The 27,332-nt window shown below is 41.8% G+C and overlaps 2 protein-coding genes across 2 annotated transcripts; both read right to left on the reverse strand.

The window, feature by feature from the left end:
• Positions 1–4,791: 4,791 nt before the first annotated feature.
• LOC121967823 (glyceraldehyde-3-phosphate dehydrogenase 2, cytosolic-like) lies at positions 4,792–8,460 on the reverse strand. Its single transcript, XM_042518296.1, has 12 exons — positions 8,285–8,460; positions 8,159–8,185; positions 7,948–8,048; positions 7,363–7,478; positions 7,177–7,276; positions 6,450–6,596; positions 6,307–6,367; positions 6,117–6,214; positions 5,650–5,792; positions 5,367–5,450; positions 5,187–5,276; positions 4,792–5,073 (listed from the first exon to the last, which is right to left on the reverse strand). Exons 1-12 carry the CDS (start codon positions 8,286–8,288, stop codon positions 5,028–5,030), a joined length of 1,017 nt encoding a protein of 338 aa, XP_042374230.1. The 5' UTR covers positions 8,289–8,460; the 3' UTR covers positions 4,792–5,027.
• A 2,008-nt stretch (positions 8,461–10,468) lies between these two features.
• Positions 10,469–14,626, reverse strand: LOC121967824. The gene is made up of 3 exons (XM_042518297.1): positions 13,896–14,626; positions 13,537–13,785; positions 10,469–10,808 (listed from the first exon to the last, which is right to left on the reverse strand). The coding sequence occupies exons 1-3, from the start codon at positions 14,520–14,522 to the stop codon at positions 10,764–10,766; spliced, it is 921 nt and encodes a 306-aa protein (XP_042374231.1). The 5' UTR covers positions 14,523–14,626; the 3' UTR covers positions 10,469–10,763.
• Positions 14,627–27,332: the final 12,706 nt, after the last annotated feature.

Below are 27,332 nucleotides of genomic sequence, written 5' to 3' on the forward strand. Positions count from 1 at the left end.
TCATGGATGAGTGTCTGAACTTGAAATGGGGAGTAGATATCCTCAGTATTTCAAGTGGTCTCAAGTAGTTGAAAAATGCTCAAGGTTGGGCATTTGTCTACTTTGAGGAAGAAGTGAAGGATACATGAAGGATATGGGACTTTCATTATCGTGTTGATCACAACGAGTGATGTTGTGAACAACGATGGGCAACTCTTCAGGGGGAGAGTCAACAATGGATTTGTTGAAGAATGCCCGAAATTGAGGCATGGATTGATGTGTGCCTGAAGATGGGTTGAGCAAGTCCTACGAGGGAGTTTGATGTGTGCCAATAGGGGGAGAATGAAAGGACTTGTAAAAGGGAGTAAGTTAGGCTTTCATTATCTAAGAGGGAGTTTTCCCTCTTAGGGGGAGAATGAAAAGCTTAACTTATGCTTTCATTACCTAGTGGCATGAAGAATGAGGCTATGGGATTAGTCTAACTTACATGTGGCATTGTAAGTGTTATTGTGGTATTGTCAAACATCAAAAAGGGGGAGATTGTTGGTGCAACATCCCTCAGGTCAAGGTTGACCTGGTTGACCAAGCTGAGTCTTGGTTTGGGTTTAGATGTTTGACAAAAAGAAATTGATTGAAGAAGAGTCAAGTAGGTCAAGGGAGTGACTGGATACTTGACTGGAAAGTCCTAGTGAGTGAAGCTAGGCAAAAGGAAATCCTGGTGAGTGAAGTCAGGTGAAAGTCCTAGTGAGTGAAGCTAGGCAGAAGGAAATCCTGGTGAGTGAAGCCAGGTGAAAGTCCTGGTGAGTGAAGCCAGGCAAGGGAAAATCCAGATGGATCAAGGATGATCGGACATCGGGTGTTGGGAAGTCCAAGTAGGTCAAAGGATTGACTGGATACTTGGCACGAGGAAATCCAGATGGGTCAAGGTTGACCAGACATCTGGTGGAAGTCCAAGTAGGTCAAGGGAGTGACCGGATACTTGGCACGAAGAGAAAAGTCCAAGTTGGTCAAAGGCATTGACCATACACTTGGTGGGAAGACCTAGCAGGTCAAAGGAGTGACCAAATGCTATGCATGATGTACCAACAGGTCAAGGGTGACCGGACCATACACTTGGTGGGAAGACCTAGCAGGTCAAAGGAGTGACCAGATGCTAGGCATGATGTACCAACAGGTCAAGGGTGACCGGATGTTGGTTGGAGAGGCTTGGGACTTGGTTTTGGACAAAAACCAGGCTCTGGATCGATCAGTGGATCGATCCAGGCCTTTCCCAGCGAACAGAGAGCCTCTGGATCGATCCGTGGATCGATCCAGATGTCCCAATCGACCAGTGGATCGATTGGGACGCGGCTGCTTCGCGCGATAAGCGCTGGATCGATCCGTGGATCGATCCAGGCGTTTTTCCCAGAGCACAGAGGCGCTCTGGATCGATCCATGGATCGATCCAAAGCCTCCCCGATCGATTGGGAACATTCGAATCGATCGGGATCCAACCGTTGGCGTCGATAAAGGCCGCAGGCGAGCGTTGTCTTCGCAAGGACTTCACCGATTCACTCCAGATCTCTCGCCAACTCCTCCACAGCGCTCTCAAAGATCAGATCGCCAGTTCTTGAAGGATCTTGGAAGCTTTCCAAGTCAAGAGGCGGATCAAAGGCAAGAAGAGAAGCTAGGGTTAGGGTTTTCTGTACTCATAGTAAGCTTTGCGCTTGTATTTTGTTTCCCTTTCCTTTCTTCTTGTACTGAGAGTCTTGTAGGGCTTCTCCGCCCTCGGTAGTTACCGAAAAGGAGTGTTTTCATAGTGGAGGGTGCGTGCGTGGTGTGGATCCTTGGATTAGTCACCTCTTGTGAGGTGGATACCAAGTAAACCAACCGTGTTAGCGTTGTGTGATTTGTTTCTGTATTTTCCGCTGCACATCTTAGAAGAAACAAGCAACGAGCGAAAGCGACGAGCTATTCACCCCCCCTCTAGCTACTTTTGGTCCTAACAGTTGGTGCTTCATCCGGGACTTCAGTCGACGAGAAGGCAAACGAGTTTTTGTACATTCATTGTGTATTTTATTCTTACTCTTCTTTGTATTTCCATATTGCTGTTGCAAGCTATTGTGGTGAGGTTTCTCCACCCACAAGGAGTATATATTAGCCGATTCTCCGGGGACTCATCCACCGACGGATTGATAGGCTTCGTCCACCTTACGGACACGCCGAGGAGTAGGAGTATATCTCCGAAGCTCGTTACATCGACGCGTGTTGAGGTTTGTCTTCTTCCTTTTCGTTCCTAAGGTTTTATTTCCGCTGCGCTAACCCTAATCGTAGGAAGAAACGCGAAGAATTTGGGGCGGCTATTCACACCCCCCTCTCTAGCCGAGTCCATCGATCCTAACAGAACCCTCCAAAACCTCCTTGATGCGGTGGTAAGAGCCCGGGACCCCCTAACGAGGGGTCAATGCCACGTGGAGGTCAAAAGGCCAGGTGGTCTGTCGAAAAAGGGCAAGCCGATCGGTCTGCCAGTAAACATCTGATAGTAAAAGGCGCCCTGACAGGGATCGGGGTTCCGACGCTTAGGGCTGTAAATGAACCAAGTGTTCGTGAACAAGCTTGGTATTCGGTTTGGTAAGAGCTTGTTTATGTTCGTTCAATATACATTAAATTAATTAAACAAACAAGCTTGAACAGCTCGTTAAGCTAAACAAACAAGCTTGAACACATATGTGTTCAGCTCGTTAACGTTCGTGAACAATGTTCGTGAACAACGTTCGTGAAAAATGTTCGTGAACAATGTTCACGAACAATATTTATTAATAAAATTCTTTTCAATATGCTAAATAAACAATAAAATAAATAAATAAATAAATTTAAATTATCAATCTTAATAACCAATCAAACAATTAAAAGTTTCAAACAATCAAACAAGCTTGAATTGAGAGCTTGATAACATCTAAACGAACCAAGCTCAAACCAAGCTCTAACCAAGCTCAAGCCAAGCTTGAATTGAGAGCTTGATAACATCTAAACGAACCAAACTCAAACCAAGCTCAAGCCAAGCTCGAACCAAGCTCAAGCCAAGCTTGAATTGAGAGCTTGATAACATCTAAACGAACCAAGCTCAAGCCAAGCTTCAAACAAGCTCAAGCTCATAAAAAATAAACCAAGCCAAGCTTGAACACTCATTTCAAAAGCTTGATTCATTTTAAGCTCGGCTCGGCTCGGCTCGGTTATCTTATCAAACAAGCTTGAACACCCCAAAGCTCGGCTCGGCTCGGCTTGTTTACAGCCCTACCGACGCTCAATGAAACAGTAAATAATGACCGAGCGGAAGGCCTAAGAGAAGGCAGGACGTAATGGGCACGCCGCCCGGCCGGCGCAGGGAATTATGGTCGTCCGGACGGCGCTCTTCGTCTAGCCGGCCGGATGGACGTCCTGGCCGGCGGTGGGTAAATAGGGACAGGAACATCTGCTGACAGCCGTCAAGTCGTATGGCTAAGCCATACTCCTAGTCTGACAACGGGGTGTCCTGTTGTCCCATCGAAGGCGCGATGGGACTGCTGCAGTATGACGTCAGGTAAGCTTTCTGACAAACACATACCGAGGTATGGGTTGCGGACACGTACGCGCCTCGGTGGGCGTGTAGAAGCTTTTTCACCGCTCTATATAAAGAGCGGCAGACTTCGCCGGAGGTACGCGTTCTACAAGCTTTGGAGCTACTTTTTCCACCACTTGCTTACCTGACTTAAGCGTCGGAGGGTCGCAGCCGGAAACCCCTTCCCGGCCCGACTTCTGTGCAGGTTCGCCGGAGCTTCGTGAGACTAGTCGGAGATCTGCATCAGTAACCCGGAGAGCGCCACGTGCCCAGCGTCCGTTGATTCAGCATTCGGACAGGATCACTCCTGATTTAGGCTCGGCCCGCGCATGCATATAGGTCCCCTTAACTTTTCTAAGCAAGGATGGAAGAGCTCCCATATATAAGGTCTTCCAACCTTCTTATCTTAACAATATGTGACTAAATACATACACATATACATTACCATAACAACAACAAAAATCAAGAAAAATAATTTGAATTAAAAACACAAAACTCAAGACTTATCTCTGCCACATCATGAAACATGTAAACCAAACACGAAACAACGCTGACACCGTTCTCAAGCGTAGCAAGGAGTGTTGGAGGTTGTGTGTGTTGGAACGGAGGCTTTATGTCGAAGCAGAGGTACGCACATTGCTGTATATGGATTGGAAGATGCTTGCAAGTTGCAACTGGGCACATAGAGGTAGAAAGCTACAACAAAGAAGCAGCTCTCGTAAGCTTAGGCGAAGAGCAAATTCCATCTGAAAATATGGAGACAGCAAGGCAGTTGAAGGAAATGGAGGCAGTGGAGAATAGTCTGTTTCATATCAGCCAACAGACGCCAACCGAGCCACGCGGACTAGTTTGGGAAAGAAGCCACGCGGACAAGATGGGGATAGAAGCACACGGGAAGAACTATAATTTCAGTCTAACACAGCTCGTTGGAGATCGCCACAGCAAGAATTACTCAAGCATGAATAGACACATAATGGGAAACTGCACTAGGTTAGTAAATAAAAGTGGCAAGGATCCATCGAGTTAGCACTTGAGAAGGTGAGGTCAAATTAATTTTTCATAATTTTGTTGCTAATAAGATAGACTATGTGGAGAAATCTAGAACATGGTGAAGAGAATGTTTTCGAAGAAACATATATTACGATATGAAAACTAAATGTAAAGGGACAGATGTCACAATTCCAAAACAAGTGTGCTTACAGGTAAGAAACATAATCTCTACCGGCTCAACACCATTACGAAAGAAAAGGCAATAAAAATTAAATTCGGCCTTACAAGAGTCTCAAAACAGGCTAAAAATTTCAGCTTCTTTATCAAGCTGAGTAATTAACAACTCGAGATTAAGCAAAGGCATGCAACGCCTAGACCAGCGTACACCCAAATAATTAACAAAAAACAACATTGCCAAATTTATTTTTCTGAACAACACAAACTTGGGAACTTGAAATGGCAACCAGAACTTCAAAAGATTTTACTCGGCCTTGTTCATGTGACGAATCAAATCGACAACACGTGAACTGCAAATAAGAATCAAATTACAAATTAGAGATCTCATAATCAAACAAGATCTTACAAGTAATATCTAAAGTATATCTAAGGATTATTGTTGTAGAGTTTAACAATTAATTACCTGTAGCCCCACTCATTGTCGTACCAGGACACAAGCTTGACAAAATTTTCATTCAGAGCAATTCCTGCCTTGGCATCAAAAATGCTCGACCTATACCAGTTTAGGAATCAAATAATTATACGCTTACAAAACTAATATCAGTAAATAATTGCATGAACTAAGATTGAGCAAAGAAAATACCTGCTGTCACCAACGAAGTCAGAGGAGACCAAGTCCTCGTCCACATATCCTAAGATGCCCTTGAGATTTCCTTCAGATTCCTCCCTGTCATGCAAGAAATTAGAATTCACGATTAACTACCAAAAGCATATTCATGTACTATTATAAGATAGAGTCGTTTACCAAGTAATGGTTAAAATAGCATGAAACGTGAATTTTCTAATGGCTTCTCTCCGTCTTCCAAATTTTTTTTAAAAAAAATAGATCAAATGATAGTCGTCTAAGAAATGTCAGGATTACTTACTTAATAGTAGCTTTGATCTCATCATAAGTTGCTGTTTTCTCTAGCCGGACAGTGAGATCCACAACCGAGACATCGACAGTTGGAACACGGAATGACATGCCAGTTAACTTTCCATTCAAAGCAGGAAGCACTTTCCCGACAGCCTGCATATTTCCGATGGGTTTAGATTTTCTAACACCAGAACAGTCAGAGTGAACTAATCGAATTCCAAGCCAAGGTATAAACAAACAAATTGAAGAATTTCAAAAAGATGGATCAATCTTTTACATTAAAAATTGTTTGCCAAATTGAATCATAGAATTCGATCAAAACGAGCTGCTCTACTCAATAGTACATAGATTTGCATATACCTGTCAAACATATCTATTGATGTATATATCAGGTTAATGCTTCCAACCAAGGTTGAACTAGTTGGCTATATGTTCAGCATGTAAACAAAGGGCTCATAAACCAAATGAACTGAATACCTTGGCAGCACCGGTACTGCTTGGAATGATGTTGAAGCTGGCAGCACGTCCACCTCTCCAATCCTTGCTCGAGGGTCCATCAACCGTCTTTTGAGTGGCTGAAAAAGAAAAAAATTAAAACCCACATTATAAATTCATGTTTATTAGTTTGAACAATAAAACACATTTAAGCAGGACCAAGAAGGGTTACCAGTGATGGCATGAACTGTCGTCATCAAACCCTCTACTATTCCAAATTTATCATGGATAACCTAGGACATTAGAAAAATAATACCATAAATTACCATTGCACAAGATAAAAGATGAGACAACCCATTTTTCAGAATGAGTTACCTTGGCCAAAGGAGCAAGACAGTTGGTAGTGCAGCTTGCATTGGAGACAATATCAATATCAGACTTGTACTCGTTTTCATTTACGCCAACAACAAACATAGGAGCATCTTTGCTGGGAGCAGAAATGATGACCTTCTTAGCACCACCCTGTACAAGAAACGAAAAGCATAAAACAGGAAAATCCCGTCAGCCACACTGCTTGAAGACAGTTTCATGCAAAATATCTAGTAATGAAAAAATAAAACTAAAACTAAATTTAAAAAATAAAATAGAAAACATGATTACAGATAGAAAGAAGAGATTGTAACTAATTTAAAGATGAAATGTAAATTAACAAAATTGCATATTTGGCTTCAAAAAGGAGGCAAAATTCAGTATTAAACTATATGTAGAAATTTAAAGCTACTGCATACATGATCGTTATTATACAGACAAAAAAAAAAAAAATCAAATTATCATATTTCCTTGCTGCACTAACATAGTATCAAACTATATTGCTGTGTTGCAGCATTTTCACAAACAGTGCATCGCAAATGTGCAAAAGCTAAAACACCACAAACTTAACAATGACAAACAACTTAATAGTTAAATGAACATGAGAAGCTTCCTATTCACAAGTAGATACTAACAATCATGCATACCAATAAGATTTAATCCATTATACGCATTTTTAAGGTAGAAACAACCAAGCATACAAATTAATCCACACGCAAAAAATCATTGTTACCTTAAGGTGAGCAGCAGCCTTGTCCTTGTCCGTGAAAACACCAGTGGATTCAACAACATAATCGGCACCTGTCTCACCCCACGGAATCTCTTCAGGGTTTCTAAAATGAAAACAAGTTAAATATATAACCAAAAACATCTCAGGCAAGACGGGTAATACCACGATGAGATTAAAAAATTGGATTACCTAATTCCAAATATGGTAACCTCTTTCTCTCCGAAGAGAAGAGTCTTGGAGTCCTTGACCTTGATATCGTGATGCTTCCATGATCCATGAACGGTATCATATTTAAACATGTACGTCTGTGATGCATCAAAAAAGTTAAAATACTACACTTGAGTGAATTAAAAGATAGTTGCATATTCGACAACAGAAGAACAACTGAACACTGCAACTAAACAAAAAAAATTAAGGTTAAACGCCAGATCAGTATCCAAAGACTAATCATAATTTACTATTGCACATAGGACGACTATAAGCAAAAGCTAACATTTGAAGAAACAGGAAATACGGATGGTAGATTGAGGCGCAAACCTAATGACAAAAAAAAGACAGATAAAATAACTCTAAACCAGTAAGAATACCGGATCACATCATCAAATTTGCCCCGAAATGGTGGATCGGATCCACCTAGACAAATCGCACATAGCTCGCTAGAAAAACATCGAGACATGCAGTCGATCCAGCCAATTGAACAAAGAAAAACGATCACAAATAACGAAATATCGCTAGATCTGAAAAATCATAGAAATGAAATACTATGACAAATACCATGTAATCGGTGGTGATGAAGGGGTCATTGACAGCCACTAGCTCAACATCATCACTCTGGAGAGCGACTCTAGCAACTAGCCTCCCGATCCTTCCGAACCCTGTCAAGGATCACAATATCTGATCAGAAATCACTCGCAAAGCTTCTACAAAGTTTACCCGCTTCAACCGAAAATGAACAAATTTGAACGAACAAGGATAGCAAACCGACCGTTGATCCCGATCTTAATCTTTGCAGCTGCATCGGAGAACCAAATCACAAAAGAAAACACAGATAGTCAAGATCCGCACGAGTAAGATCAAAAGAAAACAACCGAGGTGTAGAACGAGGGCACACCCATTGCGATCGCAGATGAGAGAAACGCCGGAGACGAGAGAAAAAACTTTGAGGACGACTTTAGAAGAAGGGGGGCTCGCTTATTATATACACGACAAGGTCGACGTCCCCAAGTGTGCTACCTACTTTTCTTGCGAAACAAGTCGGACGGCGTCAGGATGCGTGCGTATTCCGATCTATCGATACGAACCGTCCGTTGCCTTTTTCGGTTTCATGATACGTCCGCCCATCGATCAGCCGCACCTAGCAAGCCCCGCCGATCTTTGATCTGTGCAGGTCTGGTGTGCCTGAGGATTACTTTATGTAAAGCTATCCGATACGGGAACCAATTAGAGATGAAGGACATTCGCTGTGGACGAATGAGAGAACAAAGGAAGTCGATTAGGACTTCGACGCCCTGAGCATCAAATTCAAAGGATGCGCCGGCTCCTATAAATCTGGTAAAATGCCCACTGGATACGGATAAAATAACGATTTCTGCCACTGGGTCGAGTTTCCAGAAGCTTGATTTCGAAAACGGCAACGGGCGCACCCAGTTTTTCTTTGTACAATATTTTTTTTTTCAAATTTCTTTTCCAGTTGTCATGCATCACCTTTGAATTGAAGCATCAAAACGAAGATTCCATGTAATATTCCTTTTCCAAATCATTATATATTTATGTATCCCTTATACATATGTCAATTTCCATTTTGGAATTTTGGAAAAGCATTTTTGACTGGCCAATAATACAAAAGCGAAACTCCAGAGAAAAATTAAAGGATTCTAGATTTATTCTTTTCTTTTTTTTTTTTGAAGAATGAAAAAAAAAGACTGCTAATTTAAATCTCCATCACTGGCCCACAGCTGCCTACTTGCTGATGAATGCAGCATGCACATCTTTGAGATCAATATTTTATCTCCTCCTTTATTCTTCTTGTTTTTTCTTACGCAGCTTCGAATCTCTGCTCTTCGCCTTACATTTGGCTTCTTGATTAAAGAATTTTCTTTATATATCAAAAAAAAAAACCTAACTTTTTTCAAAAATAAGAAAAGCAACTATTGTGACGTTTCCAAATTATAAAAATTGGAAAGAAACAACCTAATCCTAATATTCTCTGAAAAAATAAATAAATGAAACTGTGTGGGGGCAAAAGATAATAATTTCTTATCGGCTTGACTTTTGAGTAGGTTCGCAGTCATGCATCGTGTTGCAATGCGGTCATGCATCACAGGCGATCCATATATAAAAAGTAAAATTTATTTATTTATTTTAAAAGTGGAATTTTAAATTAGTAATATTTGCACTCTCTTCTTAAGCATATCAGATGAATTGAACACTGACCTTTTTCTGTTCTCATTATTTATAATTAATCCAATTATAAAGGTTTCGTCCTCCAATAATTTGCCTTATTCATTCATTAACCTAACCTTTTCATGGTTAAACAAGAGTTTTTGTTTCAATCAACCACCCAAACTGGGGTGGTCATAAGATTAATCAAATCAAAATTCTTTACTCGAAGATTGTTGGACTCGGTTGAAATTCAAAATCGATTTCTTAATTGAGTTTAATAAGTATTCAAGAATATTATAGTATTTTAATAATTTAAAGCATCTTTCCTTGTCCACTTACATCCTCAACAGCCAAATAACCATTCACCTCCAAGTTCTAATATAAAACACATTAGTATTATTCTAATTTTAATAATTCAGATATTCAATTTTTAAATCAATTAATTCTAGAAGTCACCGGTTCGACTACATAAAAATTTTCTATCTATCATCAAGATAAATCCGAAAATACAAGTAGGGACGGAGCCAAGGGGGGAGGGCAATGACGGCGACGGCCGCCCCCTCTTAATTTTTAAATATAAGAAAGGTATTAGGTATAAAAATAGGGGCCGAAAGAAAGACGAATGATAGATAATGATATGGTCGCCTCCCCTCAACATAAATACATATATTTTATACTTTCAATATGAAATTTCTGATTCCGTCCCTAAACATAAGTGATAGATAACCCAACAATCCAATATCCTAGATTTTTTTTCCTCACGAGAGAAAAATAAATACTTAGAAGATTTCATGGCCACTTTGTTGTTGTACTGTAGCCTGGGGCAAAAAGTTGACCGGGGTTTCTCCAGCCTTAAATCCTTAGTGAAACTGATATATTTTTTAAAAAAAAAATCAAAATCTTAAAATTAGAGTGGAGAAAAATTATCAAATGTTGCAAGATCAATAAATTTGGTTTCTGTACACTTGTGATTAAGAGAAGTGAAATGAAATACCTCAAAGTCTTAGTGTAGTCACAGGATACTAGTACACAATCTTGAGACTGGTCTCTTAATATTTTGATGAAGTCTTTACCTGAAAGCATGTAGTGTTTATGATTTTCTAATCTAGTTTTGCTGAAACAGGAGCATTTCAGTACAAAGCTAATTCTTTACACATGGCAAAGCTGAACCTAAAACTTGCAACTTGTTTATCTTTCATTCCTTTGAATCAAGAGTGGTCCACATTGCCATCTTTTCTCTTTACAAACCGACCCTGCAACAGTGGAAATAAGAGTCAGATTCTACTTGTTAAGGTCCAGGAGGGAGCTTTTATTATTTAAGCATAATAATAGTTAAGCCTCACTTCGATTAAGAGTGGACTTTCATACTTTCTTTCTAACTTGCTACTTCTTTTAACATGTCTATTTTTCACTCTAACTCACTACGTTGAGTTAATTCGGGAGAATTATTGTTAGGCATTGGAGAACTGAGCTAAGTATTTTCTCTTCGTTGGTAATGAATAGATATCTGGCTGAACCTAAACACTACACAAGTGTTAGGAAGGCTTTTGAGAGCGCAGGGATCAAAACGGCCATCCATAGAAAGATACTCTCAAGCTTCAACTTTCATGAACTACATGCGGCATAAAGATATGCAACAACAAAAGCATACCATAAGCTCCAATTATTTGGTAGGATCTGATAATATATCTTTAGTAATATATAAGTATTCTATAGTAGATATGAGAATGAAGATTATATGTAATCTAGTAGATATGAGAATGCAGATTTATTTATTTTTCCCTTGACGGAGTTTTTTCCCCAAAAGAAATTGCTTCATAGAAATTCTGTGTGGTAAAGACATGATATGCATGTGTTTACCTGGACAGAATCTAAAGACTAAAATAGAGGGAAGGAGATTGATAGATTTTGTTTACTTGAGTTGTTGGGTGAAGAGAAATAACTGAGGGATCACTTATCCTTCTTTTTCTATTTGAATTGATCTGTGCTAAATTGGATGGATTGAAGGGGGAAGAAGTGGAAGAAACTATCAAATCCCTTTCTTTGATGAACATCGCTAACCACCTTTGTCAGTCATTGCCCAAAGGATTCATATGTTAGTTTGTGCTATGACCAAGAGATGAATACATCTAAAAACTATTCACCATGCAACATCAGAGACTAAGACATTCTTTAAGGAATAAACTTGAGAATCCATATGACAGAAAAATTACTTAGAATAAGGCCTCACGGTTAAAAGATTGATGAATCTCAATTATAAAGATACAATGGATGCTTCACAACATCTAAACAAGTTTCAGGGAATTGTCAATTAGTTGCAGAAAAGCTTGTTCTAGACAACGAGATAAGACACTAATATCGCTTAGCTCATTGTTGGATAGTTTGAAGATGCTTGTTATCACTCTGAGTAACTTAGCGCCATAGTTAAAGAACACATTCTGAATGAAGAATTCAGTCCAGAAGGAACATAACATTTTCCTTATAGGTCCAAGAGATGAGACACTTGTTACAAAGGAGAGGGGGTAGGAGAAATGACAAGGAACCTAAGGGTAAGGATCAGGTAGGCAGCAGATCAAAGAGTAGAAGAACAAGTACTTTCACTGTGAAAAACTTGGACACTTCAAGAGGAACCGTGGACCCCTAAAGAAGGAATCAATAAGAAAAGCAGAAGGCAGATGCTCAAAACACTACAACTACACCTAAATGGTTCCATGTGACTAGATTGTTTTGTTGTATTGACAAAGAATTTGAGTTAGATTTGTATATGGTACTAATATATGCATCGAGTATGCAGGATATGGAGCTCAGAGAGCTCATGAGTCAACATGGTTGAGTTGAGTTGATAGTTGACTTGATGTAGTCAAGTGGTTTGATGAATTAAAGGTCTACAATGAGGTGAAGTAGAAGATGATTGGTGAAGGATCATATAAGATATCAAAAAATTTGAAAATTTCAGGCAAAGTGAACTTTAGAACAAGGAGCATAGAGTTTTGAAAATCTTGAGACAAACGTCTTTGGTCAAGAGGTTGAGAACTTAGACACAAGTGTCTTTGGGCAAGCTATATGAAGACTTAAAGGCAAGAAATCAAAGACACGGAAGTTGTGTAAGCTATAAGAGATTGAATGTGAATTGTAATTTGGTGCTTATGCTTTTGAGCAACATCACAGAGAGATGATGTGAGTAAACAATGTAAGGACTATCTAGTTCGCTTGTAAAGAGCTTTTGACCAAGAAACAACAAGTTGTAGCCGGCATTCAAGCTCGATTCCAAACTATGTGTAGCCTTACAAGGGATAAATCAAGAGAACTTGGGATCTTCAAGAAGATTCACTCAACTATAGTGTTCAGTTGACTCTTGAGTTACTAGTGTTCATTCAGAACAATCTTAATCAAGCAAGACTAGATGAATAGATTGCAAGAGGAAGAATAGTTGATCCACTTAGTTATGCACAGAAATCCTAGAACAATTGGAAGAATACCATACAATGAAAGTCAATTATGAAATAGAAAGTGGGAAACAAACTAGGCTCTTCTCCTCCCACTTCATAAAAAAAAAGAGAGAGAGAAATAAGTTCTATTACAGAAACATTTTTTAGGTTCTCTAGAGAATATAGGAATGAATTTCTGTAACAAGACGTCTTAATTTATAAATTTTGATCCATAAATGTTACTGAGTCTACTACAAGAATGTTATTTCATTGTAAATTCTGAAACATTGTTAGGGAACGGTGTCATAGAGAACAGAGGGTTTTTTAACTTCCTATCTACTTCTATAGCATATAAAACAATTCTCAGAGTATCGAGAGCTAAACCTCATTTCCATTTGCTCAGTTTGGATTACGACTCTTTACGCTATAGGACAAGGAAGTCCATGGTTAACGTCTCAAAAAATCCAAAATTTAAATGATACTGATCAAATTCTCTAAAAAAGAAGTTTACTCCTTTTTATCATTGATGTTCTCCTCTGTGATAAAATATTACCTTGATCCGTGGGCGCTTCTCCGCGTTCGTCTTCCTGACCTCGTATCGGATTTTCTTGGCAAATAGCCGGTTGCCCCTCTTTTCCTTGTATCTCCTCACACTCGCTTCCCTGCTTATCAAAGTGCTGCTGCCGCTGCTGCCGCCGCCGCTCTCCTCCTTTACCTGCTCTTCGCAGCCATTTCCGTCACACGCCGCCTCCGGCACCTTCCATGGTCTCGCAACACCTCCTTGCGACACCTCCACCAGTACCTGCACGCCCAATCCGCCCTCGTATATTATATCCATAATGCACACCAGCCGTTTGTGCTTTTATCGGTTAGGGATTCGCATATAGGGAGAACGGAGCATGATGTACTCACGGGGATGTCGGCGGAGTCGAAGAATGCATAGATCTGATGATGGAGATCGGGGACAACTTGGGGCCCGTCCCCGTCGGTGTAGAGCGGGCCCCGGTCCGACCACGCCGCCAGGATCTCCTCGTAATCGAGCTTTAGCGCCAGCGATCGCGTCGCTGCGGTGCCCCGCCACAAATCCACTCCGCATGCGACGACACCGGTGCTCGCCACCTCCTCCTCCGACGAGGAGGCGCGCCAGTATGCCCACCGCTCCCGACCCCTGAGCGCTCGCCTCGCGAGCCCGTCCCCATCCCCGCCTCCCTCGTCCTCCCAGTTCATCGACTGCATATCAAGCGACGGTGGCGAAGGGGATCCCGACGAAGGAGATGAGCCGCCGCCGAGGATCCCAGCAAGGGTCGGATCTGCGGCCCCGCCGCGGTCTTCGAGGAGGCAGTCAACGGGGGGATCGCGGTCGAGGTGCTCCGGGTGGCGCGGGAAGAGGTCAAACTGGCGCCGACGACCGATTATTTCCTCACCCACTGCCACCGCGGCGGCAGAGGTCATGTCGGAGGGCTCCGGCGGAGGAGAAGCGAGGTGGCGGCGGAGACTGACGTACCTGGGCTTGCGCGCCTTCGATCGGGAGCGCCGCATACTGCCGCTTCGGTCACCAGCTCACTATTTTTATACCATCGGATTTCCGTCGCCTGCGCGCAAATGCAACCCAACGCTATTCATTTATGAACACGATTAATTCCTTTTTTTAGCTTTTGGGGCGTCTCCGTGAGCAAAAAGGACGCGCACTTTTCCAACGACGACGGGCACGGAGACGCCGACGTGGCTGCTTAAGAAACACGTGGTAGGGAGGCATTGGCCTGTCTAAGAGGAAATCGAGAGGTTATCCGGATTTCGTCGGTGGCTCGCGATAGAAAGTCACGTGATTTGGGTGAGCGTCACGAGGAGGTGGATGCGAGATCGATTTTAGACCGAGGTCTTCGTGAAAAAACAACTACTTGAACTGAATTCATACATTTATCAATTATGGACTCAAAGGTCCCGGGTACGCTCTCTGATGGTCCACGACGAAGTGGTCACTTGATGCTCTTAAATCAGTGAGCACAGGTCCCCAAACTCAACTGATCAATATGATATTCCGTTAATTTATCTCATGATCAACACGGAAAAGATAAATCACGTGTACTAATTATGCGAGATAAAAAAAGTATGGGGTTAGTGATGCTACCTATTTATAAACGTTCATTATCTCTAAAATTTAACCTATCTTGACTTGTCTACCCTACTATCCAGGGTTAGTGTTGCTGAAGGAATCTCTACCGTGAGCTATCAAAGTCAACTGATAGCCAAAGAAAGCAATAGGTAGATTTGACTATTTGAGCACAATAGAAGACCAATAATACGAGCTTATCCTAATATATTCTTCGTGGCTTTTGAATAATCAAACTGAAATCCTAAGATAACGATTAATTGTAGTGGAAAAGTCGAGCAAGATCCTGACGTTTATTAGCAGCAGTGCAACCCACATGATAGAATAGGAGATATGAAGTAGGAGAATGAGTTGGAGGCAGTCGGTCTTGCGAACTATTATTTTGCTAGCTATTATTTTTACTACGAAGACAAGCTTACAAATCCGTGTAATAATTTTCTTTTGACAACTGCTTTGAAGTCGAGAAAAGACACTTCTAATTGTCACAATTATTCACCCATAGTCGTATCGGTTTCCAACTCTATTTTAAAGACCTTTATTATTATTCTGGTTAAAAATGAAATAAAGATTTAATCCATCGAGCAAGGGTTTAGTTAACCCAACATATTTGGTAGCCTAAGATTGGATAAGATCGATATCCGATTGGATCGAGTTTGGTAAGCATAGATTAGATAATATCAGATCGAGCAGTAAAAGGAAATTCGGATGTTCAATCTATTGAACAGGAGTTGGTCGATTGATAAAGGTTTATTTCACGGAAGACATGATATGGACAAATTATGAACCTGAACGCGAAGCTGGGCACATTCTAGAGATCATTCAACAGAAAAAGATTCAGTTGACCGGTTGAAAAACTTATAAAAAGAGTCTTGAGGTTCGAGATTGAACAACAATTCTCTCTATGACTCTTTTTTTTTTTTTTCCTTTTGCTCAAATCATGCAAGTGCTGCTATTACGACACCAAGAAGCTCTCCGGCACTTAACCTTTTATCTCTTCGATTGTCGGTATATTATATTTTTAATACGTGCATTTGCATTAAGGTGATAGTAGCTTGTTACTATCAACCTCATATAGTGTACGAGTTTTGTTCTTTCTCTGAAAGTTTTCAGAGAGAACTCTAGTATATTACTTATTCGGAAGCGATCAAGGATTAAAAGTCTTGGAGTAGTAGTCATTGGACTATGAACCAAGTAAAAAACTGACCTTATCTTCTTTGATTGTTTTTTCTACTGTGTATCTCTATCTCTATGATTGTTTTTGTAAAAAAAAAAAGATTCTTAAAACGAGTAATATCCACCCCCTTCTCTCACATATTTTGATCCTATAATCATGATAGGGGACTCCTTAAGGAAACAGTCATACTAATAATGTTACCTTTAAGTAGGCATGCTGATATAATTTCAAAAATATATATTAGTATTTTGGGATAGGTCCACATACATGAGAATAAATATAGAGATAGAAAAATAAACAATACTTAGTGATAAGTATGTAATAAACAAAAAAGAGAGAAGAAATAATTGCTTTCTCCTTGATATTATCATAGGCTAATAAGCTTATTTATACAAATGATCAAATAATTATATGTAAAAGTATTATGATATATATGGTAACATATTATGATACCTATGTTAATAATAAATATAAAAACAATGATAAATATGGTTGAGATTGCAATCCAAATATAGTAAGCCATCAATAATTGAAATCAATTTTTGATTCTACTCGGAATATGATAAATCTTCTAATTATTATTCTGGACTACTATCCTTATCGTCATTACCCCCGACAAATTCAACGGGATGTGCAACACATTGAGTTTGGTTGTCAATCTATGAAACCGTTGTCAGGATAATGATTTGGTGAAGATGTCAGCAACTTGATCCTCTGTAGAGATGAATGAGGCTGACAGTTGTTTAGCCGCTACATGTTCTCGTACAAAGTGAAAATCTATCTCCACATGTTTTATGCGAGCATGAATAACTGGATTTGCAGTAAGATATCTTGCTCCAATGTTATCACACCATATCTTAGGTATAATATCAGTAGAAAGATGTAATTATGAGAGAAGGGATTGGAGCCAAATAATTTTAGACGTTACATTAGCAACAACTTTATATTCAACTTCGGTATTGGATCAAGATATAATAGGTTACTTTTTAGAATGTCATGAGATAAGATTTCGTCTAAGAATTATTGCATATCCTCCAGTAAAACGTTTATCTTCAGGAGAGCCGGTCCAATCTGCATCACTAAATACATACAACTTACATGAGGAAAGTCGATGTAAAAGAGACAATGAGGAATAGTGCCTTTTAGATAGCGAAAGATCCTCTTAACTCCTTCCCAATGTTGTTCAGTGGGAGAGTGTATATATTGACAAGCCCGATTGATAGTAAAAGATATGTCAGGACGTGTGATAGTGACATGATGCGGCGATAGAGGGGGGGTCCACCCGGCACGGGTCAACTGCCGAGGTGGAGATCAAAGTCAAGGTGGTCAACGTCAAGGTGTCAAAAGGCTCACCTACGGTGGTCGAGCAGAGATTGGCTACAACAATCGGTCAGGGCAATCAGGGTCCGATCGGCAAGAGGCTACAAAGGCCAGTCAGACAAGAAGTGTCCGGGCGGGCCAACCATCTAGCTTGGATAATATGGTAAGACAGTCAGACGCTCAGTGTGGAGCAACAGGATGCTAAGGAGATCAGAGAGCTTATCTGAACGGGTACTACACTCAGTCACCGCAGGGAAGGGTAACTGAGGTCAACATAGCATAGGGATCCCGACCGAGTGGCTACCCCGCTCGACCAAGCAGCGGGACCATTGTCATCTCTTTGAGACCGACAGAGTGGAGGAGTCCCTGCCGAGCGGCTACCCCGCTCAGGCAAGCAGCGAGACCTAACCATCAACGGAGCGGAGGAGTTTCGGTCGAGCGACTATCCCGCTCGACCAAGCAGCGGGTCCATTGTCGTATCTCTCGATATCCTTCTAGGAGATAGCGCAGCTGACACAAGGCATGGTCGACAGGCGGATCGTACGGCGGAAGCTTCTACTATCTTATCAGGGATATACATGGCCTGTTAAGGTATGGTGTCAGAGATACTTTCTTGGCAGGTCCCTTCATATGACATATTGGAGAACGTGCTCATACCTCGAGGAGTGTCCACGTCATCTACCAGGGCTCTATATAAAGGGGGATCAATCACCGGCGGAGGTATGTGTTATTACAGTTTGCGCTTGCATTATATTGCTCTACTTCCTTCCACACTTTCGGTGACTAACTTGAGCGTCGAAGGGCCAACGCTGGGGAGCCCTTTCCTGGCTCGACACTAACGTTGTTAGGATCTCTTCGTACGGCTAGAGAGGGGGGGTGTGAATAGCCGCCCCAAATCACTCGTTTCTTCCTACAATTCGTTAGCGCAGCGGAAAAATAAACTAGAAACGAAAGGAAGAATATCAAACCTTAACACAGCGATGTACGAGGTTCAGAGATGATGCTCCTACTCCTCGGCGTGTCCGTAAGGTGGACGAACCCAATCAATCCGTCGGTGGATGAGTCCCCGGAAAACCGGCTAATAAAAACTCCTTCTGGGTGGAGAAACCTCGCCACACTTGTTTGCAACAGCAAACAGGAGTACAAGTACAAAGAATAAGCAAGAAATACAATAAGAATACACAAGCACTCTACCAATCTTGCTTTCTCGTCGACTGGAGTCCGGATGAAGCAGCAGCTTCAAAAACCCTAACAGCAGCAACTGTTCCAGTCGGGGAAGCTCACGCGAAGCTTTCGGGAGGAACTCAACAGAGCTCTTATCGCAGCCCACAAATCTTCAGCAGAAGAGAAGAAAAGTAGTAAGAAGAAGATGCACCAAAGCCTTGATCTCCTTTTATAACCTGCGAACCTGCACAGCGAAGATAGAAGCCAGCGGAGAAGATGGAGCGACCCGTTGTGACTCAACGATCGAATCGTGGACCGATCAGGCTCCACCCTGATCGGTCCAGAACCCTTCTAATCGGTCTGGGGACCGATCAGGCCCTGGTCTGATCGGTCCCTAGACCGATCAGACTGCTCCACAGAAAGTGCCCAACTTTCTGTTCGTTTCCTGATCGGTCTGTGGACCGATCAGGCCACAGCTGGATCGGTCCACAGACCGATCCCACCTCTCTCGGCTGCGTCTCTGATCGGTCGTGGAGACCGATCAGGCTTCATGCTGATCGGTCCCCAGACCGATCAGTAAGCTCACAGAACTGCGCTTTGCCTTCTGTTTGTTATCTGATCGGTCACCAGATCGATCAGATACACAAACGTATCGCTGGATCGGTCTGCAGACCGATCCAGAGCTTGGTTTTTGCCCAAACCAAGTCCCAAACCTTCAAACCAATATCCGGTCAACCTTGACCTATTGGTACATCATGCTTAGCATCCGGTCACTCCCTTGACCTGCTAAGACTCTCCACCAAGTGTCCGGTCAATCCCTTTGACCCACTTGGACTTTCCTCTTCGTGCCAAGTATCCGGTCACTCCTATGACCTACTTGGACTTCCCATCACCAGATGTCCGATCACCCTTGATCCATCTGGATTTTCCCTTGCCCGGCTTCACTCACCAGGACTTTCACCTAGCTTCACTCACTAGGGTTTTCACACTGCCTAACATCCCAGTTAGGACTTTCTCACTGCCTGGCTTCACTCACCAGGACTTTCCAACTGCCTAACATCCCAGTTAGGACTTTCCCACTGCCTGGCTTCACTCACCAGTTACTATTCGCCTAACTTCCGGTACTTTCCAGCTTCACTCACCAGGACTTTCCACACTGCCTAACATCCCAGTTAGGACTTTTCCGTGCCAAGTCTCCATACTTGGACTTTTCCAATGCCAAGTCTCCATACTTGGACTTTTCCCGTGCCAAGTCTCCATACTTGGACTTTTCGCGTGCCAAGCTCCCTGCTTGGACTTTTCCAGTGCCAAGTCTCCATACTTGGACTTTTCTAGTGCCAAGCTCCCTGCTTGGACTTTTCCGTTGCCAAGTCTCCATACTTGGACTTTTTCCCGAATCAGGTCAATCAGGTCAACCTTGACCTACGGTTGCCCCAATAATCTCCCAAACATCTATTCTTGTCCCATATCAAGAATACAACTCTTTCACGAGTGTCAAACATCAACATGCAACTCAACTAGGTCAACATTGACCTAAGGTTGCACCGACAATCTTCCTAAGTCAAACATCAAAATACAACTCGAGTCAGGTCAACTCGAGTCAGGTCAACCAGGTCAACCTTGACCTAAGGTTGCACCAACAATCTCCCCCTTTTTGATGTTTGACAAAACCCATAATCAAGTTAGGTTAACCCGATAACCTAACTTAGGTTTTCCACTCATCTTCCAATGTCCAATGTTCTTTCCTTGAACATTCTCTGGACATTCTCCCCTTAGGTTAACCCGATAACCTAACTTGGGTTCTCCAATAATTCTCCCCCTTTTTGACACACATCAAAAAGAATTCCAATGTTCTTCCTTGAACATTCCTTGACATTCTTCCCCTAGCTTTGGTTAACCCGATAACCTAACTTGGGTTCTCCAATAATTCTCCAATGAACACTCTCCCCTTTTTGACACACATCAAAAAGAAAGAATCAAGGTCAAGAGTTTCCTCCTAATGAAAGTCCCATACCTTTCATTGAAACTCTTAATTTCCCCCTTGATACTAAACTCAACAATCAACTTAGTGACAATCCTATGTCACTAATCCTCAAAAATCTTTAAGGAGTAAACAAAACTCCCTCTCAAAGTCAACTCCCCCTTGACAATTAGTTAAAAACTCCCCCTACAGGTCAACTCCCCCTTGACCATTGCACCAACAATGTCTTGGAGAGTTTCAAACCTTTAGAAACCCAAAACTCAACTCTCACAGCTGAAATTTTAGACAACAGACTGAAATCAGGCAAGTTGGCACGCCCTGATCGGTCACCAGACCGATCAGGGATTCCCTGATCGGTCACAGTGACCGATCCAGCATCCCCTGGACCGATCAGGCAACCTCCTGATTGGTCCACAAGTCTGATATCAGATTTCTGATTTCTTCTCCCGAAATTCAGAAACCTCTAGAAAATCACAGAAAATTTCAAAAATTGTAAAATTTTGAGGATACATTCCTCATAACATACACTATCATGGAAAAATAATTTTCGATGAAAATAACTTCCATTTTCAAATCTTGATACAAAGTTCAAAAACTTTGAAATCGTTCAAGTTTAACTCAACTTTGTATCACAATGTTCAATGATGAATGCTATTACTAGGAAAGCTTCATCAAGGTTTTTCAAATCAATTTTAAAATACTTTTAACACCATTTGAATTTAGGACCATAATCTTAGGGCTAGATGTACATGACTTGTACACAAGCTTTCCCTATGATTCTTAATTTCTTGAATTAGGGTCATCTAGGTACAAGGACAATGCACCTTGATCCTAACTCATGATCCTAATATCTCACACACATCTAAGGTGTATCAAACCACATTCAAGTCAATTTGATGTGAGATATGGGTTAAGGTCAACTTAGGCTAAGTTCTCATGCATTTTTTAAACACCAATTTGATCTCAATATCAAATTATATGTTTGTCCTTAAATCAATTTCATTGATTATAATGCAAGAGATGATGACATGGCATATAATGATATCATAAGTAAAAATATGTGCCAATGTCATGATGTCATAGCATAAAGTTTGAAAACTTAAATAAAGCATGATATATAAACTAGCCTAAGCATTATCATGACATTTCAAATGATAATAAACTAAATATGATGTCATGGCATGGCATATGGCAACCAATCATGGCAAGTTAGCACAAATAAAATACCTAAATTCCCTATCTAAGTATCCTTAGCCTTAGCTAACTTAAAATCTAACCCTAGATTGCTCATATATCCCTAAGAGAAAACCAAAATCCCAATTATGGTATTTCTCTAGGTTTTCTTAAATTGTGCCAAATAAGATTAAAATCGATATTTTTCAAATATGGCACAATTTACTCTTCAAGGAGTAAATAATAATTCTTTTTCATTTTCAAAGGTTATCAAAACCTTGAAAATGCTCCTTGAGTGTCAATTTCCTCAAAGTTGGGTTAACTACCCTTCTAATTGGAGTTGACACTCTCTAACCCATCTATGGGATAGAGAAGATGCTCCTAGGAATCCAATATCTATGTGAGCTCATTGGGTTCACTAAATATTCACTAGGGATGACTTCCCTAGCAACCCTCCTAATGACCCTCTTAGGCTTTGAAGCCTTGGTCATTTGGGACTCATCAAGATCAACTCTAGGGGTGACTCCCCTTGTGACCTTGGTGGTGGTCTTCCTAGCCCTAGGTTTTGTTCCATAATCGAATGGAACACTATGATAAGTGGGCTTGACCACTTGGGACTTAGGTTTGTGACCCAAACCTTTCTTGTCCTTGGACTTGGGTTTTTGACTCTTAAACCCTAGAGATGACTTCTCCATGTTCTTAAGAGTCTTTTCCAAAGTATCAAGTCTTGACTTCAAGACTTGATTCTCCTTCTCTAATACCTCAATTTTTGATTTATCACTCTTCCTTGAGGTATTCTTAGGCATATGTCTAGTTGATTTAGGATTCCTACCTAGGTTATCCTTAGCCTTAGATAGGTTGATCCTAGGGTTAGCCTTTCTAGAATTATCCTTATCTAGACTCACATGTTTAGCTCCTAAGCACATGTATTGATTCCTAAGGTTATCATGCTTGTTATTATCGACAAGTGCAATAAAATTCCTAGCATGTATTTTATTAGAATTGCAAAAATGAACCTTAGAGGTTACCTTAGGGTTTGCCTTAGCTCCCCCTATCGATGTGCCCGGTCTCTTGCCCTTGTGAGGTTGCCTCCCCCTCGGACAATGGCTCCTATAGTGTCCCCTTTGCTTGCATTGGAAACACACGATGTGCTCCTTGCCCTTGCGTTTCGAGACTCCGGCTTCCTTGACCTTTAGCGCCGGTGGAGTCTTTCTTACCCTCTTCGGACACTTACTCTTGTAATGTCCATGTTCCCTACACTCAAAGTACATAATGTGTAATTTAATTGAACTTAAATTGCTTGAGTTACCTAGGGTTGAGGGTGGATGCGAGCTCTCTTCTTCATCCCTTTCGGAGGTAGAAGCTTCTTCTTCTTGCTCCGAACTTGAAGAAGAACTCTCCTCCTCTTCGTCCTTAGATGTTGAGTAACCCTCAACTTCTAATTCCTCTCCTCCATGATGTGAGCTACTTGGCTCACTTAGCTCCTCTTCATGGCTTGAATTTGAGCTTCCCTCATGGAACTTGGCCAAGTTATCCCATAATTCCTTGGCATTGTTGTAACCTATCTTACACAAGATGTTAGTAGGCAATGAAAATTCAATTATTCTCGTTACCTCTTCGTTGATTTCGGACTTGTGAATTTGTTCTCTTGTCCACTCCTTCTTCTCAAGTGGTTTTCCTTCCTTATCCACCGGAGGAATAAAACCTTCTTGTACACAAAACCAATTCATTATGTTAGTCATAAGAAAGTACTTCATCCTTACCTTCCAATACGCGAAGTCACCGCATTCGTAGAAGGGTGGAATGGCGACATCTTCTCCGAGTAGATCCATCCTCTAGCTCGTGCTCCCCGGGTGTTAATCCGATGAAGAGCAAACCCTTGCTCTGATACCACTTGTTAGGATCTCTTCGTACGGCTAGAGAGGGGGGGTGTGAATAGCCGCCCCAAATCACTCGTTTCTTCCTACAATTCGTTAGCGCAGCGGAAAAATAAACTAGAAACGAATGGAAGAATATCAAACCTTAACACAGCGATGTACGAGGTTCGGAGATGATGCTCCTACTCCTCGGCGTGCCCGTAAGGTGGACGAACCCAATCAATCCGTCGGTGGATGAGTCCCCGAAAAACCGGCTAATAAAAACTCCTTATGGGTGGAGAAACCTCGCCACACTTGTTTGCAACAGCAAACAGGAGTACAAGTACAAAGAATAAGCAAGAAATACAATAAGAATACACAAGCACTCTACCAATCTTGCTTTCTCGTCGACTGGAGTCCGGATGAAGCAGCAGCTTCAAAAACCCTAACAGCAGTAGCTGTTCCAGTCGGGGAAGCTCACGCGAAGCTTTCGGGAGGAACTCAACAGAGCTCTTATCGCAGCCCACAAATCTTCAGCAGAAGAGAAGAAAAGTAGTAAGAAGAAGATGCACCAAAGCCTTGATCTCCTTTTATAACCTGCGAACCTGCACAGCGAAGATAGAAGCCAGCGGAGAAGACGGAGCGACCCGTTGTGACTCAACGGTCGAATCGTGGACCGATCAGGCTCCACCCTGATCGGTCCAGAACCCTTCTGATCGGTCTGGGGACCGATCAGGCCCTGGTCTGATCGGTCCCTAGACCGATCAGACTGTTTGTTTCCTGATCGGTCTGTGGACCGATCAGGCCACAGCTGGATCGGTCCACAGACCGATCCCACCTCTCTCGGCTGCGTCTCTGATCGGTCGTGGAGACCGATCAGGCTTCATGCTGATCGGTCCCCAGACCGATCAGTAAGCTCACAGAACTGCGCTTTGCCTTCTGTTTGTTATCTGATCGGTCACCAGATCGATCAGATACACAAACGTATCGCTGGATCGGTCTGCAGACCGATCCAGAGCTTGGTTTTTGCCCAAACCAAGTCCCAAACCTTCAAACCAATATCCGGTCAACCTTGACCTATTGGTACATCATGCTTAGCATCCGGTCACTCCCTTGACCTGCTAAGACTCCCCACCAAGTGTCCGGTCAATCCCTTTGACCCACTTGGACTTTCCTCTTCGTGCCAAGTATCCGGTCACTCCTATGACCTACTTGGACTTCCCATCACCAGATGTCCGATCACCCTTGATCCATCTGGATTTTCCCTTGCCCGGCTTCACTCACCAGGACTTTCACCTAGCTTCACTCACTAGGGTTTTCACACTGCCTAACATCCCAGTTAGGACTGCCTGGCTTCACTCACCAGGACTTTCCAACTGCCTAACATCCCAGTTAGGACTTTCCCACTGCCTGGCTTCACTCACCAGGACTTTCCACACTGCCTAACATCCCAGTTAGGACTTTTCCGTGCCAAGTCTCCATACTTGGACTTTTCCAGTGCCAAGTCTCCATACTTGGACTTTTCCCGTGCCAAGTCTCCATACTTGGACTTTTCGCGTGCCAAGCTCCCTGCTTGGACTTTTCCAGTGCCAAGTCTCCATTCTTGGACTTTTCTAGTGCCAAGCTCCCTGCTTGGACTTTTCCGTTGCCAAGTCTCCATACTTGGACTTTTTCCCGAATCAGGTCAACCAGGTCAACGGTTGCCCCAATAATCTCCCAAACATCTATTCTTGTCCCATATCAAGAATACAACTCTTCCACGAGTGTCAAACATCAACATGCAACTCAACTAGGTCAACCTTGACCTAAGGTTGCACCGACAATCTTCCTAAGTCAAACATCAAAATACAACTCGAGTCAGGTCAACTCGAGTCAGGTCAACCTTGACCTAAGGTTGCACCAACAGACGTTACTTATTTTGTAGAGCAAAGCGCGTTCTACAGCTAGTCAGCGCAGCAACCACATCTTAGCCTTCCACCCTCCCATTTTTAGACAGGATTATGACATATTGTAAGGCTTCAACAATACTCTAATATATTTAAGGATTGACCAAAGCAGGAGATGATGAAGGTGCAGAAAAGTTGCCTATAACAATGAGTGTTGAAACTGTTGGATCGAAAAGAACGCTAGAGGGGGGGGGGGGGGGGGGGAAAAGGTATCTTTGAAAAATCATTGTTGAGTCAAAGTACGCAGCGAAAAATAATAACGAAAACAACGCTAACACACTAAGTTTTACTTGGTTCGGAGCCTTCGTCTACTCCTACTCCAAGGCTCGCATGTGAGTGTGATTTCGTTGGGCAATCCACTAATAGTTAGCAAAAGAGTTACACAATAAGTATAAGAACTATAAAATAAAGTTACTGACAACAAGAAAAATACAAACTGAGTCGCAGGTTGTCAGAGAAGCTTCACAGCATTGCAGGAGCGTCTTTGGAGCAGTGTGCAAGAAAGCAGTTACAGAGAGAAGTTGTGTTTTGTGCTCCTGGTGGAAGGTTGCTTATATAGGTAGTTCTGGGCGCCTGGATCCCTTCATGTCAGCCATCCAATCAACGCGCTCCAAGTTGACGACAAGATTGATTTTGGGCATTCCAGGCGCCCGGATCACTTCCGAGTGCTCGGACCACTCCAAGCGCCCGGACCAACTTTTCCAGTAACCTTTATTTCCTGGAAAATGAAGTTAGTCCGAGATAATAAAACTTATATTACCCTGCAAAACAAGTGTTAGTACAATTATAGTCAAGAGTAGTAATTAGATTCTGTCTCCTCGAGACTAGAATCTAGTCAAGATCTCAACTTAGATTTTTCAAATAATTTAAGTTAGATCGACACCTACTATTCCCTCAAATGGAGAACTTGTCCTCACCAAGTCACTCTCCTCCAGTGACTTATCTTAACTTACCGCTTTGCCAGACATCCAGTCAGCCCGTCGATCTGTCTGGACTTCATGTCTGTTATTCGGTCGGCCCGTTGACCAAGCTGGACTTCGTGCCAGATATCTGATCAGTCCGTCAACCTATCTGGACTTCATACCAGATATCTGGTCAGCCTGTAGACCTATTTGGACTTCGTACCAGCTATCTAGTTAGCCCGTCGACCTAGCTAGATTTCTTACCAAATATCCTGTCAGCCCATCGACCTATCTGGACTTTTCCTGCACACTTAATTAAATCGTTAGATCACATTAAACCTAACTTAACTTACTTTGTTATTCATCAAAATACGAGTTAGACTGTTAGTGCAATCTGCACCAACAATCTCCCTTTTTTTGATGCAATGATAACCTGGGTTAAGTTAGGAAAAAACAATATGCAAAAATAAATGACATGGTTTTTAAGTTAGTCTTGTTTTGATGTTATGCTTGATATTTTGCTTACCTAATCCACTTAACCTTCCCCCCTTTGACATTTATCAAAAAATATGAATAGACAATACATGGAAAAAATTTGCTAAGAAAAGTAACTAAAAAAACTTTGACAATAGAAAATTTTCAGGATTATTAAAGGGAGTTACAAACAGCTTAGAAAATAAGTTAATTAACATGAAAAGAATCTTTAAAGATATCTTGTAGAGT

The sequence above is a fragment of the Zingiber officinale genome, chromosome 3B (genome assembly GCF_018446385.1).
Source record: "Zingiber officinale cultivar Zhangliang chromosome 3B, Zo_v1.1, whole genome shotgun sequence".
Taxonomy (NCBI): domain Eukaryota; kingdom Viridiplantae; phylum Streptophyta; class Magnoliopsida; order Zingiberales; family Zingiberaceae; genus Zingiber; species Zingiber officinale.

What these genes read in the sequence shown, in the direction of transcription:
- LOC121967823 (XM_042518296.1), bottom strand. An exon ending in TCATCACCACCGATTACATG is followed by an intron (nt 7,479 to 7,947) that starts GTATTTGTCATA and finishes GATGCATCACAG; the next exon opens with ACGTACATGTTTAAATATGA. An exon ending in GACAGTTCATGCCATCACTG is followed by an intron (nt 6,215 to 6,306) that starts GTAACCCTTCTT and finishes TTTCTTTTTCAG; the next exon opens with CCACTCAAAAGACGGTTGAT.
- LOC121967824 (XM_042518297.1), bottom strand. Translation starts at nt 14,522, where the DNA reads ATGCGGCGCTCCCGATCGAAGGCGCGCAAGCCCAGGTACGTCAGTCTC. An exon ending in TCGACTCCGCCGACATCCCC is followed by an intron (nt 13,786 to 13,895) that starts GTGAGTACATCA and finishes TTGGGCGTGCAG; the next exon opens with GTACTGGTGGAGGTGTCGCA. An exon ending in AGAAGCGCCCACGGATCAAG is followed by an intron (nt 10,809 to 13,536) that starts GTAATATTTTAT and finishes CCACTGTTGCAG; the next exon opens with GGTCGGTTTGTAAAGAGAAA.